Raw genomic sequence first — 18,707 nt, 5'->3', positions numbered from 1 at the left:
CAGTCTATACGCTCAGCGTGTGCCAGGCTGTCGATGCTGTGCTAAAACATGGCTGAATGTGTGTGAATTATAAACCGCATGGCAGCATTGTGTGGTCATTTTTCAACTAAAGGTGAAATGTGTTGTTTGTGTGATTTCTCCCTAAAGGTCAGCTTGAGCAGGTCCAGCTCTCGGCTCCGTCAGTGGTCGTCAAGAACAAAGCGGTAAACCTCACGACTGCGTTACGCCCCAGCAACGTGGGGACGGTCACCTACTACTGGTGGTTTGGAAACAAAACAGAGGTAAGCCTTACTTTCTTACTCTCTGCCATGCAGCCTTTTTACTGAGTGACACGATAGATTCACACATCACAGCGCATCTCCCTCTCCCTCTCTCTCTTTGCGTTTAAGCCTGTGGTGACCCTGGACGGAGCCATGTCCTTCACCTTCTCCATGGAGGGAAGTCACACTGTCGTTGTCCAGGCTTCAGTGGGAAACACTGTCCATCAAGACCAGATGACTATTGCAGTTTATGGTGAAGCACATTTCTTCTCACTTTTTTTTGAATTTCGGTTGTTGAACAGCTTCCACATAGAGTAACAACAAGAATAAATTGAGTTTGAATCAATACTTTTTGGAAACCTTGAGAACTTTTTGTCTGGTTGCTTGTTGTGGAGCTTATGTGGCCTTCAAAAGCGGTTGGAGTTTGCTTTGTTGCCATGGTGACGGGCAGTTGTTATCACGTATCCCATAACAAATGGACGGAGTGCAGTTTCTGCAGTGTTTTCTAAAGACAGGAAGCGTCTCAGAGGAGAAAAGCTTCCGTTGTTATTCGTGTTTCCTCCCATTGTCCAATCAGATCAATTGAGAGGCGGGCCCTCTGTGCCGATTAATGTAACTGTTGCCCGTAGACAGCAATCCTAGAGGAGAACCTAGTTTTCACCAACAGAAGTTACTGTGATTTGAACAGAAAGACGCAGCTCTGGAGGCAAATGAGTTCAAACTTTGAGAATTTAGATAGCTGATTCTGTTGTCGCCTAACAAGCTGCTCCTTTTTGAAATTGTAGTAACTGTCGCCAATAAGAACAAACTCATACGTATTACACAAACCGCCTCCAAAATAATTGGCCTCCCCACCCCCAACCTCACAGACCGCCCTCAAATAGCAAAGCCATCACACACAGAGCACATATCATTGCACGTGACCCTGAACACCCGCTCAATTCATCCTTCACACTGCTTCCATCAGGTCGCAGATACAGGACTATGGCAGGAGTTTTGTTCCCTCCGTCACAGTATAATTAAAGTGCTAATCTCGAAGATCTCAGTTTCGTTCTCTTTGACGGATAAACAGTAATTGCGGGAGCACACTTCCCAGATATCCAGACAGTGTTGCGTGTGTGACGTCCACGGTTGGCTCCGGTTGTAACTCTTGATTTTCCTCGCTGACGGTCGCTTTGCTTTTTAGACTGTTTGCCTTCATCTGAGCGTCAAATTTTTTCTTTGGATTTTCACTTATTTTTGGAGTTGTATCTGTAGTCATCGATCTTTTCTTTGTTTGTTCAGCCATAGTAGATTACTGTTTACTCACAACACTTGCAGAGACCGGAAAAGCAGCCGCTTAGCTCCGCCTACCCTCTCTGGCAGACCAACCACTGCTGGCTGATGGAAAACACGTCACTAACTGGTCGCGGCTTGTGATTTTTTCCATGAAAGTCACCACAGACACCCAGTCTGTAATACTGCAAAGTCAAAGGCTTTCATCAGTGGGCCATAGGCTCAATCACCATTGTGTTAACTCATTCGGTGATAGATAGTGACTTAACAGACATTTGTTTAGATAAAAATCTTTGAGATTATCACTTCAAACAACACCACCGAGTAACTGAAGGGGGGGAAGCACTCTTATGTGTCATGTCGTTATGTTATGTTCCTTTATGTTCCCACAGACTGTGGCAACACATTTACTGGAAAGGACGATGAAGAATCTGATCTACTGTGTGCATCAAAAGCTGCGATTTCCACGGTCAAGAAGGAACCTTCCTTGCTAGGCCTTTTTAAGAGTGCTTTTTTGTATTAATTAAAGACAAATCCTATGCAATATAAAACTGATACATACCCAAGGTCATTAAACCTATTAAGGAATTACAGCTTCTTTAAACCAGCCCTCAAAAGACACGTTTAACATGACCTAACATAACATGTACAGGGTCTGTCAAAGGGAATTCATGAGCAGATCTTCACACAGACGCACATTCAACTAAAATATCAAGCTTCCAATTGTTTCTAAACGTTTCCCTTAATCAGAATGTATATTAAAAATGCTGTCTTATAATAATCCCTGGTGTTTCTGTTTGATGCTGATGAAAGAGTTGAGTAAAAGTAGATCTCCACTTAATAGCAGTGTGTTTTCTGGCTGCCAATAGAGCGAGATCGATATATATCTTACTACCTAATTAACAGATATAAGGATTAAGCAGGAAATAATGATGCAGAGTGAAGTCAGAAGGACCAAAATATAAACGCAAGATTTTTGGCCGAGACATCTCCTCGTTCATCTTGTAGATTGTTTTTGGGTTATAATATCTTTTGTGCAGCGTCCTTATAATGATTTACCAAAGTCATAAATTAAATGAAAATTGACGAACAATGAGAAACACGTCCAGTCATCCCTGTCAATTTCAATTTGGCAATCACACACAGCCGTTAAAGCCAAGACTCCATATTGTCTGATAAAGAATGAACTCCTCTTAGGTGGCCTTATAATGGCTGTGTGAAGTATCTGATTATTCTATTAGACAGAGGAAGTACATCAGGGTCTGAATTCGATTTCTGCCTGCGTTTCAGATTATTTTCGCTCCCACGTTTTGGCCTTCTCTTCTAATCTGGACGAGATGAACCCGGGGGTGTCCGAGTGGAGGGAGGACATCGGCAGAGTGGTGAAGAGCTGCGCCGTTCAGGTCTGTATCGTTCGAATCGGGACTGAGCTCATTCAGATTGTGTCAATTAGCAGCTTTGCTCTCGCCTGCAGAGAGAACCCCCAAGCGTCTGCCTAAGTGAGCCCATGACATTTCCATTCTGGGTTCCTCTGCATTCATAATGTGTGCATGTGCTTTTGTGTCAGGCGTTGCACTCCACTTATTCCAGTGTCTTTGACCTCACTTGCTGTGTAATTAGTTGTTAACCTCCACGCGCTGACACGGCTCATCACCCGACATCATTATTACCAGCTCGAGCTTTGAACTGAACTTGTCAAAACACTAAAGGGCATTAAAGGACAGTTGCCATTTGCACTCCAAAGAGCTGAATGCCACCGCCTGAAGACTAAAACCTTGAGTGAAGAGAGTCTAACTGCGGTTAAGTACGTCTAGTTTCCCCCTCTCAGACGCTGTGCGGATGTCAGAGACGCACCAGGTTATGTAAAAGACCTGGATACTGAGCTCTATATATATCCTACGGTTGCCCTCAGTATGAAACATCCACTTTGACCTTCTGTCCTGTCAGATATTACCTCGGTTTACACCAGGAAACTGACAAGAGACCTCTGGTTACGGCATAAATGCACTAAAAGCCCTGGCCTTTACCAAAGACTGTCAAATTGAGCTTGCATGTTTCCGTGAATCCATGCATTACATGCTGACAGTGACGGCTGCTTAGGCAAACACAATATGACGCATCATTATTTACTTATTAAAAAAGGCGACACCTGATCACTTTTCAGTGTATCACCTCGAGCAGCGTGAATTAAAAACCTTTCTTGTTTCTTATTAAAGGTCACAGGAATCAGCGAGGATCAGCTCCTGGTCTCGGTGCTCCCAGGTTTACCAACAACCGCCGAGATATTCATCGTGCCCGAGAAGAGGCAGAGACACGGACCCATGGATGAAAAGTGGGCCCACCTGGATCAGGTACCGTCTCGTCAAATCATTTTAATGGCTCCTGGCAGATGCTCAGTATAATGTGTTTTTTTTTTTCCTTTTGGGATAATTAAAACAGCACAAAAGAAGCCGAGGAAGTCAAGAGAGCGTCTCCAGAGAGAACGTCTCACGGGAATATGTCCTTTACTTTGATAAAACACTGTTGAGTTATTTGTTTTAGCTCTGCTGTTGTGATAAAAAGAGACATGTTTTATTATGTTTAAGCTCACCAGAAGGTTTATTTATCTATTGATGTGTTTTACCCTTTGATTCGCAGCTTTATTTTCAAGCTTACTAAGTGGATCTACATACGTCTCATTCTAACATGTATAGTAGGTTACATCTTATAGGCACGTTTCCAGCATTTAGCATGTTGTTTATGTTGCAGTGTTAGGGCTAAAGGTCCTTTTCTCCTCACAATTCATTTCATGGACATTTGCAGTCCGGACATTTTGTGTTGGAGGATTTGCCTGCAGCCGTGTGCGTGATAGCTCTCTCGCTCCGAGCCAAAATTATCCTGAGCCCAGAGTTTATCCAGGATCTGACCCTGATGTAATGCAACAACTTCTATTCCGGATATTTTCATCATCCCTTTTGCAATCTCTTCCCAATATGAAAAAGTTGAAGGACAAATCCAAGAACTGTCTTGTTTAAAAACTTTTGGAAATCTGTCTTTCACCGTAAAAAAACACCGCAATCTTTACCAATTATTAGTTAGTTAGTTTTTTTCTCCAATTTCTAATTAAGGATGTCAAGTAAAGTTTTAAAGTTTTGTGTCACACTGTATAATAATGAAACAAGATGTCTTTTGTCTTTAATTTTATATATGTTTTAAAATAAGGTTTGATCTTTTATCATCCATCCATCCTTTATCTATACCGCTTATGCTGTTCAGGATCCCGGGGGGCTATCACAGCTGTCATTGGGTGAGAGGTGGGGTACACCCTGGACTGACTGCCAGTCAGTCACAGGGCTGACACTTAAGGTGCTTTTCAACTGCAGGAATTTTCCTCAGGAACTAGTAACCTTTTGAGGAACTCTGTGCGTGTCGATAGCAGGAACCAGAGTCTAGATTTAGTCCCAGGGGTAACTGATTCACCCACTAAATAGTACTTTCCAAAGGTCCAGGAACTTTCAAGGCGGGACCTGCAGTGCTGATCGCTGCTGATTGGTCGAATACTCGCAGCGTTTTATTTCATCCAACACTATTAAAAGACTGTAGCTCGCTGTTATCACCGTGCTTTGAGATGGAGCCAGAGAAGAAAGCCTACGACAGATGGGCCGACGTTAGTTGAATCGCCTCCATGCTAACAGGCTAACTGCAGTGTCGCACAAATGATGATACCTGCCCGTTCGTCACGTTTTATGGTATCATCTTTGTTGTATGGTCTTCATCTTCTTCTTACCGCCGCCTACTGGACTGGCGGTGTAGTGCAGTTACTTTTATTGCTTCTCCTTACGTCATTGGCCTGATTTGCATAATCTTCCCCAGACTTCAGTCCACTGTGGAAATGCAGACAACAATGGGCCACAGGAACTATTTAGTTCCTTGAAGAGAAGTTCCTGGAACTTTTGGTAGGAAAGCTCCTATAGAGAGAGGCAACCTTTCATGCTCAGACTCACACTTAAGGGCACCAGTGAATCTAACGAGCATGTCTTTGGACTGCGAGAGGAAGCCGGAGTACCCAGAGGGAACCCACGCATGCTCGGGGAGAACATGCAAACTCCATACAGAAAGGCCCACTTCGTCCGAACCGGGACTCGAACTAGGAACCTTCTAGCTGTGAGGCGACAGCACTAACCACTGCACCTTGCAGCCTCTTCAATCAATCTATTTTATCTATATAGTGCCAAATCATACGCTTTTGAAAAATAAGCAGGTCAATACTGTATTCTGTTTGTTATATTATTTAGACAGACCCCCCATTAATCCACCATGAGCAACTACTTTGCAACAGTGGCAGAAACCTCAAGCAGAACCAGACTTATAGATGAACATCCATCTGCCTCAACTGGACGGGCCTTAAAGGAGCAACACCCAGCGTGCATTGCGCTCCTCCTTCTGAAAGGAACGGCCCAGTGTGAGACGCTGCAGGCAATGGCTCAGAGCGGTACAGAATCAGAAATATGACGAGAACATACTGGTGGATCGTCCAAAAAATGTTCAATTCTGCAGTCTGCATTTCAAATGTGACGATTTTGAACGAGACATGATATCGGAGGCGGGCGTCCTAGACTGAGGAAGTGTAGTTTAGCAAGCTCCCTGGCCTCCGCCAGATGACGCGTTTTACGTAGTCTGGTGGAGGTTTTCCAGGGCCCATTGGAGAAGCGGATAGCGTCCTCCAAAGGCACAGAGAGACATTGGATTTTTTTCCTACCATAATGGCATTTGCTCCCCATAATAGCATGATAGGACTGAGGTTGAAAATCAGCGAACTGGCCCTTTAACTGCTCTGTTTCTTTGTCTGTGTGCAGCACATAAAGTACGTGTGTTTTAAAAAATACACGGAACAGATACTTGTACTCGCACTTCACTGATAATTTTAAAGGTCTTTTATTGAGTATTTTGTATTGTAGGTCCTTTTCCTTCCTTCCATGCAGACACTGGTTTTCCATAGTGCAGTATGAAAATCCACTCAGAGACTTTAGACTTGTTTTCTCGAGGCGATACATCACAATGAGGATCATGTCCGCATTTATATCCTTCAAAGTTACATTATCGTTGCATGGTAACAGAGTTTTAAGTGCGGCTGGATTCGGAAAGTCTGCACTTCATTGCCATGCAACAATAAGGTTAACTTTGACATAAATAAATGCAGACATGATGCTCATGGTGATGGATTACCCAAGTCGACCAAGTTTAACGTCTGTGCAAATGTATTTTCATACCGCGGCGAAATGAATGGACACCGCAGGCTGCGCGGTAGGTAGGCGAAACACTGTGTTATGCCTCGGAAAAGGTCAGCGGTAATGAAGAGAGGACATTTTTTGTAGTAATTGGGGTAAAAGATGCAACTCTGGCGGTTCATTACTTGTAAGAGGAATATGTTTTCTCTGGCTGCACTGTTATTAGCATGCAGGCACATCGGCCCCACCTCATCTCACAGGGCAACATAAGACATCCATCTCATTTAGTCTTTAAATTGTAGAATAAGAACCTTTGATTCCTCTGGGAGGCATTCAATCAAAGTATTTGTGCGTTTACAAAGGTTTAATCACAACAACACAAACTTCAATTGTGTTTTCTTTGTGATTTCAGACGTTTTAAAGTTTCAAGCTTTAAACAAATACCTTTTTTGTCTTTATTGCCAAAGTGCACAGTGATTTATTCCACTTTAAATTAAATCCGTCCTGCAGAGTAGTGCATACCATGAACACTAGAGGGCAGTGTCTCCCCGTGTAAAAGCACTGAAACTGCCTCCGTCAGAGCACTGAAATAACACTCACCAAACATCTCAGTACGTGTCATAGACTCACTGCCACCTTTATGAAGTTTACACACTTTCATAACCTTCAAGTTACTCAGGTGTTATATTTCCTGCAGCTAAATAAGATTCCTTACACCTTATAACATTAAAGAAAGCTATTAAACAAAACAATAACACCGGGCTGTTTTTAACGCTGCAGCCAGACAGCCTCATTTATTCATCATAACAGATAGGACCACCAAGTATCACAAGTAAACATCATTCTGCTGGCTTGCTTTCAGTCTTGAACTAAGTTAATAGGTATTTAATTACATTGATGCATCATATAATTGGCACCATGGAGAAAGGAGACAAACTGGGGCATGCGGCCTGGATTGGGAATTAAAGAGATGTATTTATCTAAAGCCTGTCTGATTACCTGGCAGAACCTCACAGACAATAGGGTAATAAATCTTCAGTTCACTGTTCTCATCTCCAGTGAATGACTTGCAGCGCGGCCGCATTGAGCGAGCGTGCGCCCACACACACACGCGTGCGTGCGCCGAGTGTATGTGTGAAGCAGCTTATTAAAATGTGTAATAGATTTACTGACCCTGATATGCCACTAGAACAAAAAGTAATTATTCATACTGTGTAGAGCAGTCTAATTTTAACCAATGGAAAGATTTTAGAAAGAGCGAGATGGAATTAGTGAGGCATGGCTAAGGACTCAAATGGGCTCTGGGAAGGCATTTTGGTCTCTTGTTAAATGACTGCTTCATCTAGGTGTGAAAAGCAGAGGAACTTAAGGGAGAAAAACTAAAACAGCAATTTTATGATTTGAGAGCATGGTTTAATTTCCAATAGCTTTGCCTCGCTGAACTTTTAATCGCTTCTGTAAAATAGGAACTCCAAAAGAAATAAATCGTGAAACAAATCCCAGTTTTTTATAGCAAAAGCAAAATGTCAGCGCCACCCCAGAAGCAGGCTGCCCTTTTCCCTGATATGCTTCCCATCGCTGCCTAAAAGCCGGGCCGGGTTTCGGTGCAGCAGGTTCGGTTTTCCGTGTCATATCAACATTTGCTCCTCTTTAGACGCCAGCAAAAATTCTGATTCATAATTCAGGCTGCGGGATGAAATGACTTGGGCTGAAATATTGATGACTGTGGAATATTGCTGTGTGCAGCCACCGCTAACAGTCCCGTCTGCTCTGTCACTCCTCCTCGTAGCTTTCTCAGGTCCTGCTAAGTGCTTTGAACCAGGACCTCATTCAGTTCACACTCAAGCCGGGGATGCAGGTGAACGTGTACGTCACGCAGCTGTCTCCAGGTGAGTCTGAAACACACAAGGGCTGCAACTAACGACTACTTTAATCGTCGACTCGTCATCGATTATTGAAACGATTAGTCGAGTAATCGGATAATTAATTGCATGATTAATTAATGGCTCTAATCAGCTTTAAAATTCAGTTGGAGGTTCTTTTAAGCGTGTGCGAACTACCAATTAAGACAATAAATATGAGTTCTTCATTCAAAAATATATATTTAAATAAACTTTGTGATGATTTGGCTCCTACTGATGCAAAAGATAAATAAAAGAAGGAAGAAAAAGAGAGAAAAAGATGAAGGTTTTAAGGTTAGGGACTGAAAATGTAAATGTGAGAACAAGCACACAGCGTGGCTGTTCGGACTGTTCAGTTAAAAGACACAGTTGATGTTTAAAAGAAAGATGTGTCAGGTTCTTTCTATAGCACAACAGTTTTATATTAATGATTAAAACGAATACGACTCCGTCTGTAGTCAGCTAACGTTAGCTAGCTGAGAAGCTAATTATCTTATCTGTGCGAGTCTGCATCATCCACAAATCCAACGTGCCTTCTCTTCAAATGCTCGCACATTACCGACGTGCTCCTGGTAATGTGCGCTTTACAAATGTAGTTTTCTTTACAGCATTGAGGGTGCAAAGCCTTTAGCCTCCCAGACTTTACAACTTTTAGAACACGATGGTGCTGCATCGGCCGCCGCTATGTTTTGTTTACCTGTCGCTTCCTGGTAGCTGTTTTGCATGCGCAACTCACAGCGGAGATAGAGGTGAGATGAGTCGGCTCTGGAAAACGATGTTATGTCAGTGATGTCAATGAGTGATGAGGTAAGCGACTATTATCGACAATTAAATTCGTTGGCAACTAATTTTGTTATTGATTTTTGTCGACAACATCGACTAATCGTTGCACCCCTAAAACACTCCTACCTGAACAAATGGCTTCCAGAAAATCCGTTTTGGGGGTAAAAGTTTGGAGGTGAATTTGACCAATGATCTGCTGGAAATCTGCTGGAAAATAAGCGAGCCTGAAGTCTTTCAAACGGCATCTTGTTTGTTTTTAATATATACACTCAGGCCTCCCTGGAGAGCCGTAATCATAGTGATTCCATTATCCTCAAATAAACTAAACTAAACCACAACGTGTTTATTGTACATTATCTCTCGCAGTCATAATTCTCGAATATTTGCAGCAAAAACGACACAAAGTTCTTATTGTTGTTTAATAGGATTATAATAAACATTACAATCATATAAGATAAAAAAAATATGCCTTTGTCCTCGTTTAGTCGTCATGTGCACTCTTCCATTCTTTCTCCTTCAAAGCTCCTCTGGTGGACAGCAGCGACAGCGTCCACAGCGGCACTGCAGTCATCATGCTGGTGTCCGTCGTGCTGATGGGCTTGGCCGTCTTTGTTATATATAAATTCAAAAGGTACAGTATGCTGGGTATAATTCATATGTTATTATACTACCGCACATGAGACAAAGGAAACAGTTTGAATAAATATGTGGAGATAAATCCTGGGATTTTCATACGCACGTCATTGCAAATATCCATGATAAGATATTGCTGTTTTGTGTGTGTGTGTGTGTGTGCTGCATAATGGCCGTGTTTAGAGTCGGCCCCATTATCTACAAGCGAGCACCTCACTGCTGAGCTCCTAAAACTTTCCACCAGGATTCCGACTCCATTTATCTCTGAGTTATGGACACTGGCGACACAATAATAGCTGCAGGAATAAGACAATTCCCCTCTGTCTCAATCTGCAGAATATTACAGGGAATGACAGTCTAATCAATTCTCCCACAGAGCTGAATGGGTGTCAGAGTCCTGCAGTTATCAATATTCATCTATCTGACAATGTGAGGGTTGACCTTTCGGAAAATGCTAAACACAGCCATTCAAGGTGAGGCACACTCCGCAGAATGGCAGGAAAGGTTGAGGTGATAAGTCCTGAGACAACATATATTATACAGTGAGGGACATACAGTAAATAGCATCCTGTGCTGCAGGTAATCCCATGCCAATCACAGGGGAACGGCTCGGCTCCTCTGCAGTTTGCTGAATTTTACTCATTATAAAGTACAACATCACTTAACTCTAACTTTTGGGATTATAATTACTGCATTAGGAAATCAAGTTTGAGTTTCTAAAGCTGCCTCAAATGTCACAGCACCAGATGCTGCACAAAATCACAAGAGGGGAGAATCTGAAATTAGAAAATGCAAGATGTCGGGGCGCTGGTTTAGCTCAGTTGGTAGAGCAGGTGCCCCGTGTACAGAGGCTACAGCCGCACTGATCGCAGGTTCGACTACCGGTCTGCTGATCATTTAGTGCATGTCATCCCCCGCTCTCTACTCCCAATATTTCCCGTCTATCTTCAGCTGTCCTGTCAAACAAAATGCAAAAGCCAAAAAAATAATCCAATGCAAGATTTTAGTTTTAAGCAGAATTGCGGGTGCATCTGAAGGGGATGAAAAATTGATTGAAACCTGAGGTGAACAATATGAAAGTGAGAGAGCAATGCCCAGTGGAACGCAAAAATGCCCTACTTTCCAGCTTTCAAGCAATCCTCTCCCATCTTTAACAGTTAAAAATAGTGTGTGACACATTATGCATAGTGAAAGCATTAGTGAAACAGACCTGATGGCAGCTTTCCATTAACTTGCCATTTTTAAAACCCTCTTTTTTTTTCTTCTTCCTCCTTCTGCTTGGCCTGCAGGAAGATTCCCGGCATCAACACATACACAGCGGAGCAGCCTGACAAAGAACAAGAGGTCATCCCGACGGTGACCTCCATCGCCGTCCCAAATCCTGAGGGGGACAAGCTGATCTCGCTGGATCATGTGGATGTACAGTTGGACTCCAAAAGCAGAGGTATTAGTGTGTCTGTTTCTCCCTTGAAGCAAAAGTTAGTCCTCAGAAATACTCAGGGTTTACAGAGGTTAAGTTCAGATTCTCATGTTTGACAAGGAAGCTCTGTGTTTATGTAGTTTTGTTTCCTCTCAAAGTAACGACACTCAGTGGTATCAGTTTTTGAAGCAACAAAAGCAAACAAACTGTTGGTGCACTGCTCATGAAAACAGATGTATAACTTTAAGGGTGAAAACAATCATACATCCATTATTCAGATATACCCGCTTATCCTCGGGGGTCTCGGGAGGAAGGGGTTGCTGTTGTCAAGCCTAGGAGACATTTTCTTAATTACATTTAGTAATATCTAGTGATAGTGGCTTTATTTTCCCAGATGTTTAAATATATGTATATTTTGGGGGCTTTATTTGATATTAAATATTATTGTTATTAGGATAGCTGAAGAGAGACAGGAAATGTGGGGAGTAGAGAGTGGGGGATGACAGCTGACCAGGAGTCGAACCTGCGATCAGTGGCTGGAGGGCTGTGGCCTCTGTATACGAGGTGCCTCCTCTACCAACTGAGCTAAACCAGCCGCCCCTGAAATATACATTTTTTGAGATTCCTTAAATTTCATTTGGAAAAAAATCTGCGCTAACAAAAAAGGCGTAATTTGGTGACATCAGGAAGTAGCTTGAGATCATGGGAGTTGTAGTCTTCATTTTTAAACAACCACTTTTCCTGAAGGAAAGTTACGGTGGCTGACAAGGGCAATCTCGCTGCAACGATTTCCATTAGAAAACATGAACTAACAGAAGACTAGGCTACAATTAGCAGCGCTTACTTTAGCAAAGCGATCTGTTGATCGGGAGCCATTCCTTTGCTCATGTTAAAAGTTGTGTTTTTGCACAGCAGTCGGTGGTACATGAACAACAGAGACACTCCGCTCCAGGGGCATCTGACATTACAAAGTGTGTTAATTAATAAATTTAATAAATTGTCTCCCTTTCTCTGCCGTCAATGATAAACCTGTTACACTGAGCGCCCCCTACAGGCCTGGAGCACTTCCGTTGTGTTGATTGGATTTGCGGCGTTTTTCTTTTGCATTGTTTCTGTATGTCTGTACGATGCATCTGTTTCGGCTTTTTGCAGCAGGTATTGTTTTTTTCATTTGCAGGTTGTTTCCATCGTTGCTTTTGTTTTGGACTTTCACACGTGTTTTTGAGTTTACATGGTTTCTGAATTCGCAGCTTGTTTCTTCTAATGGAAATCATTTAGTGCCGTTGCAGCGTGATTGCCCTGGTCAGCCACTGTAGAAAGTATACTATTATTATCATTATCTCATGTAACGTTATTCAATGGGTGTTTACGTCTAGTAGAACAGAGGAACGATAGGTAATTCTCTGTATTCCGAGCCTCTTAACATTTTGAAATGCCACACCAAATTTGACCCTGATCTATACTTCTCTTATTGTTTCATAAACTCCTTGGGTCGTCTGGTTCACCTGTACTTTCATGCTTTGGGACCGCTTTATTGTGTTTCCTATGTTTCCAAGGATGTAGCAGATACAGGAGGTAAAGAGGATATGACAACATCAGGAGGAAAAAATTAAATCCAAGCTTACCTTGAATAAGATGAAAAATGTACCTGGGTTTGAACATTAACACAACATACATAAAGTCTTTTTAGAGTAAGACATTTCACCTCTCATCCGTAAGGCTTCCTTGGTTCTAAACTGACTGGTGGGCGGAGCTTCAGAGGTAGCTTCAGATTTGTAGCTCCGTCCAACAGTCAGTTAAGAACTGAAGCAGTCTTTCAGATGAGAGCTGAAACGTCTTCAAGAACTTCAATCAAGTCCAGTTGCCTTTTGGATTAAGCTTCGTATTACCATGACCGGGATGATCGACAACCTTCACAAACACATCTTATAAAGACATTTCAAAGCATTGCCGACAGTTTTGAGTAAAGTAAGACTAAACGTACGCTCATGTTACACTTCCATGACTTCAATAAAATCCCGGTCTGTACACAAGATGAACTCAGGGATGCTTCTCCAGTTTTGTTGCGATCTCCTGCCAGCTCCGGCAGACTCTTGGGGTAGAGTTTACTTCTGCTGAACTTTTCTTTGCTAATTTGCAGACACAGTGATGCACTGTGTTTGGAAACGTAGTCATTTTTCTTGTTAATTAGTACAGCAGAATGAGTTGGCGATTCTTATACAAAACATTTAGGTTAGCCAAAAAGTTTCAGAAAGCCTGGGAGATGAGGAAGAGAAGCCCTTTAAACCAGGATAAACTTTTCGCTGTACTCTGCTGTGGTGCACTACTTTTAATCATCTGTACTTCTACATCCTGACATCTTGCTGTGAGTTTAATGTTATATATAACGCAGTGTCAGGGCCAAATGTTTAACACATGTGAATAAACACTAACTCACCAGACGTGCCATCCACTTATTTTGTTCTAAAAGACTCCAGCATCGCTCTCATGAAGCACTCACAGTTTGATGATCGCTCTGAAAAGGTTCATTACCCCAACAGAACTGTTGCAACACTTCCTCTTTCAGGGAGCAGCTTGACTGAGCAGAAGGCTAATGTGACCAAACCTCAGACCGAAACAGTGGTTTACATTTTAACATCGAATTCTGTAATGATACGAGCACCACAAACAACATTAATTGACCTCCTTTGTGTTGGAAAGAGAGTGAAGTTTGAAAGAATTGTGCGGACTAACCCTTTAGTACAGAAACCTGCGACTGTATTTTAAAGCCTGTTTTGGCTAGTTGCATCTCTCTGACAGGAAAGAGATACTACATATTCACTCTGTTAAGTGCTGCTGTTCCTCCTCTGTGTTATCACACGAGTTGCCAAGATACAGCTAATCTCATGCGGCGTATTTATGCCTTGCGTTCGACACACAGCAAGGTATTAGTATTCACAGGTAAGTGAAGCACAATCAAGTGTCAGCCAAAGTGATGAGAATGTCGAGGTGAATTATTTGACCCAATAAAATAATTAGCGCATGAGCAAAGTCGCGGAGTGGTGAAAGCATTTTCATCAAGAAATATCTGCGAGGTTCCGCCTGATTTACCTCCAGCCGTAGCTAAACAATCGACCCATCCAAGATAAATGTGTTTGCCTGCTAAAATACACCCGTATGCAAATAGCGACATAAAATTCCCTCCCTGTCTGTTTCCTTTCTTCTCCCTTGCCAGGCTACCTGCCATCTCACACAGACATCAAGCTCTCTGATGAAGCGCCCCATGTGTTTTAATGTTGGGAGTCTATGACCGACTCGAAAGCAATACATCTTCTTTGGCAGTTACTTCCAGCAAGCTATGAAACCACGGTCACAATGAATGGTCTCGAGTGTTTTGCTACCCATGCATGGATGGACCAGTTCACACTGTGCTGCCTAATCCCTCCGAGGAGACTGTACAGATTTATACTCGCTTCTTGAAAAGGGACACTTTTTGACTGAAAATACTTGTATTTTTGCAAGGACATTGATCTTTTTATGTAAATAATGTACATCCATAATGGAGGACGTAAGAGTTATTTGTCTCGGCTGGTTACGGCCGCGGCTGCTCAAACGTGAAAATATCAAGCGGCAGAGCGGACGTGATGTAAAATATTATCTCCAAATATGCTCCTGTTTCTGTTCTTTGGGCTCGTGTTTGTGAAGTTTACTTTGTTTAACTCTGTGGAAACGGCTTATCTGAGCAAGACAGTGAGGGAAGCAGATTCATTAAGCTCTGTACAATCAGTAAATCTTATCACCACATTCTCATCAAATGAAAGCTTGCAATATCCAGGAGAAGAGGGAGAGCTCCGAGTCCCAGATCTGTGTATTCCATCGCGCCTGCCGCTCAAAATGTTACATGTCATAACAAAAATAAGGACAGAAATGAGAGTGGGTATAACAGATCGGGACATACAGAGAGCCCTGTAACATCAGTAATGTTGATACTACTTTAACTCATCTCCATCTTGGCTTAATCATACATATGGATGTTTTTTGTTGCTTCTGCAGTCTTATTTTTGATTGTCTCTCAACTGTCAGTTCGTCTGTTAAACAATGCAGTGACTTTTAAACTTGTGCATCATATTTACTGTTGCTCGGAGCGTTTCTTGTACATTCTGGTTACTAAAAGCAGAACTTCATTTACATTTTGTTTGAATAATTCCCGTGTTAAAGAAGCAAACACTGGCTGTAATGCGGCAAAAATGCCACATCTGTTTTTGTTGTTTTCCATCCTGCTGATGTCACTGTTAAGGTTGTCGTGCCTTCTTACAGGAAGTACAGCAACACTGAGCTACACCAGGTTTCAATGGATTTCCTTTTTAGTTTGTTTTTATTCATTCTGGACTGTTTATCCACCATGACGACACCCCCCCTCCCCCCATCTCCGCACGACATTCCCCCAGTTTACAGTGATGCACAGGATCCTGCAGTCTGTTCCAGGTTTGCCCCCAAGGACTCGGCGGACAAAAGGCTGCGGATTTGTTCATCTCCTTGGCTGCGAGGGACGCGGAGATAGAGAAGACGTATCTGCTGTCAACAAGGCTCAGCCTACGCACAGAGCTTTGGTCAGCTGCTGTCTCTTTGGGATAAGTACTGAAGTTCTTCTTCATCAAACTTTTCTTTTTAAGTGTTGTCAGCATCGTATGTCAGAAAGACAAATTGACTAGAGGCTTCTCCATACTTCTTCCCTTCCAGTCCTGCGATCGAGCCTGAAGCATAAATAAACTGGCGAACGCCGCCTCTCTCTCCGAACGGATCATCGGAGGAGTTTTACTTTGTGCTCGTTCTATATTTAACAGAGTTTTTGTTAAGTCCCAATAATCGACCTGTGAATACGATTGTGAACATATTTGCATGATGTATTTTTTTTCCCTCCTTTAAGATACTTGAACTCTTCGTTAGGGGAAAAGATGTTGAATATTTGACCTGCAGTATTTTTCTGTTTTCTCAGAAGCTAGAAAACTCATTCATTACAAGTGACGTGATTATTCTGTGGGGTTTTTTGTGTCTTTCATTTGATCTTGCAGAAGTAAAGACGGCGGCAGAATAAAGCAGAAACACATGTAAACGGCGTGGCTGGTTGTTAAACTCATTTCCAAAATCATAAACGGTTCATCTGTGCTGTATTCAGTCTTTAAAAACCCACGTAAAGATGGCAGCTCCTGGTTCAGTTGGGCCTTTGATTCGGCCTATTAGCAGACTGCATGAAGGGAAAAACTATGCAGATCTGTCACAAATTGGTAGTTTTGATCGACAGGCTCTCCCACTTAGTCGAATTTGCTCCCTTTTTCTGCTTTGTCTCTCACAAGTGTTGCTTAGCATGCTAAAAGTTTCAGCGCAGCTATTTGCATGATACAATGGGGCCGAGCGGCAGGACAATAAGAAGTAGCCTGGAGTGATTCTAATGGGCTGGTTTCTTGGCTCTCCCACTGAGCAACAAATTAATTACCCCCCTCTCTAGGAAATCAACACACACACACACACACACAATCGGGGGAAGATTTTCCCAGTCTGGGCAGCACCTTGAATGAAAAATGTCCCACAACAATAACCCACAGCAATATTGTGTTAGCCACAGTGTGAAATTGATGAGCATGTTTCCTTTCATTGAGTGCTACATTACGGTGTCTGGCTGCAGCGAATCATCCATTAGTGATTGTCACCGTTCAATTTGATTGTGCGCCGCCGAACATCCCAGGGCAGTTAGAGAAAGGCCTTGGTGTTAATTCAGACTGAGAGCAGGAGCGAGAATAAGACTCTCGGGGCGTTGATGGCTGCTGGAGTGATGAAGATTGGTGTGTGATATGGAGCTGTTGAAGTGGCAAACAAAATGCAAAACAGAGGAAACAAGGGCATTGTTGCTGCAGATTTGTATTTGAAGAGTTGTTTCAGCCAATCAAGCGTACAGTCCTGTCCTCCAACCTTCCTGTTTGTCATTTTAATGTGCAAAGCTTTTATGCCTCTCTGCTGGTGATGGCCTCGGATGGAGGCTTATATTTTCCGGTTACCTGTCGCTGCGATTCTAAATTGCAATATCTTGTGCTCCTTTTGAGAGATTTTCTGCAAATTTGGCTCAAATATACTCGACAAACTTGAGAGTAATAATTGGAATTAGTTGGATTAAAGATCAGATTAAAGGTCATTGTGACCTCACCATTCAGGTTTTTGGCAATAAATTAAAGACCTCTCCAGTGAAAATCAAGTTTTAAATGAGCAATTCTCCCCTGGAAAAAGCCACTGTCAGTCAAAGCTGGAGTTCTCTGTAATCGATAGAAGCAATAATATTTGAAATTGGCGCCATAGCTGTGGAGAAAGTTGTACAAACAGCTCGTGGTTTCGCCCATTCTACATTCCTACAACACCCAGCGTGCATTGCGCCCCTCCCTCTGAAAGGGACGGCTCAGGGATGGACGCTGGAGTGAAATAATACCATTTTCGCTGCAGGCAGTGGCTCAGAGCGGTACAGAATCTGAAATACGGCGAGAATATACCGGTGGATCGTCTAAAAAATCTTCAGGTCTGCAGTCTACATTTCAAACCTGACGATTTTGAACGAGACATGACTTCGGATGCGGGCGTCCTAGAGTGAGGAAGTGTAGTTTAGCAAGCTCCCTGGCCTCAGGCAGATGACGCGTTTAACGTAGTCTGGCTTCCAAAAGGCACAGAGCCAAATTGCATTTTTTTCCTACCATAATGGCATTAGCTCCCCATAATAGCATGATAAGACTGAGGTTGAAAATCAGCGAACTGGCCCTTTAATCTTCTAAACGTCTCCATGTGGTTTTCTTCATGTGCTACAAGACATATCAGGGACAACATCAGCAGTCATCTCCATGGCTGGGCCTGTCTGCTTTTAAACTGCAGTGTACCAAGGACAGGCTGAACAACACGTTTTCAGATTGGCAGGTTTGTGTAATCACAAACCTAAGGAGCAAATCCAGTTAATCCCGTTAATGGACGGCTTGACGCTGTACATATCATTATGTGTAACCTGCGTGAGCCAGCTGTAACAGTCATCGTAATTTTTGCAAACTCACTACCGACTACTAACGTTAACGTTACTACTAATGACTACATTTCAAGCTCGCCAAGTTTCAACAAGTTGGCACTAAACGATGGCAGAGACGTGTTTTGTTTTCGGCTGTAATTCTACTAAAGGAGAAACTTAGCACATAGTGGGCGGGGACTCTACAGATTCGAGAAT

General features: G+C 42.6%; 1 protein-coding gene across 1 annotated transcript in view; it reads left to right on the top strand.

Moving 5' to 3' along the window:
* Window positions 1-16,571, top strand: part of LOC138588176 (VPS10 domain-containing receptor SorCS1-like) — a 63,866-nt gene extending 47,295 nt beyond the window's left edge. The window contains exons 20-27 of the mRNA XM_069658084.1: window positions 148-281; window positions 390-513; window positions 2,826-2,938; window positions 3,752-3,886; window positions 8,532-8,631; window positions 9,949-10,057; window positions 11,349-11,503; window positions 14,694-16,571. Of these exons, the coding sequence (XP_069514185.1) occupies window positions 148-281; window positions 390-513; window positions 2,826-2,938; window positions 3,752-3,886; window positions 8,532-8,631; window positions 9,949-10,057; window positions 11,349-11,503; window positions 14,694-14,752 (929 nt within the window). The 3' untranslated portion in view covers window positions 14,753-16,571. The remainder of the gene's footprint in view (window positions 1-147; window positions 282-389; window positions 514-2,825; window positions 2,939-3,751; window positions 3,887-8,531; window positions 8,632-9,948; window positions 10,058-11,348; window positions 11,504-14,693) is intronic.
* Window positions 16,572-18,707: the final 2,136 nt, after the last annotated feature.

Source organism: Semicossyphus pulcher, unplaced genomic scaffold (genome assembly GCF_022749685.1).
Source record: "Semicossyphus pulcher isolate SPU_LCO1_2020_fin unplaced genomic scaffold, fSemPul1.0.p SCAF_12, whole genome shotgun sequence".
NCBI lineage: Eukaryota > Metazoa > Chordata > Actinopteri > Labriformes > Labridae > Semicossyphus > Semicossyphus pulcher.
This window is presented reverse-complemented; position numbering and strand designations above follow the sequence as displayed.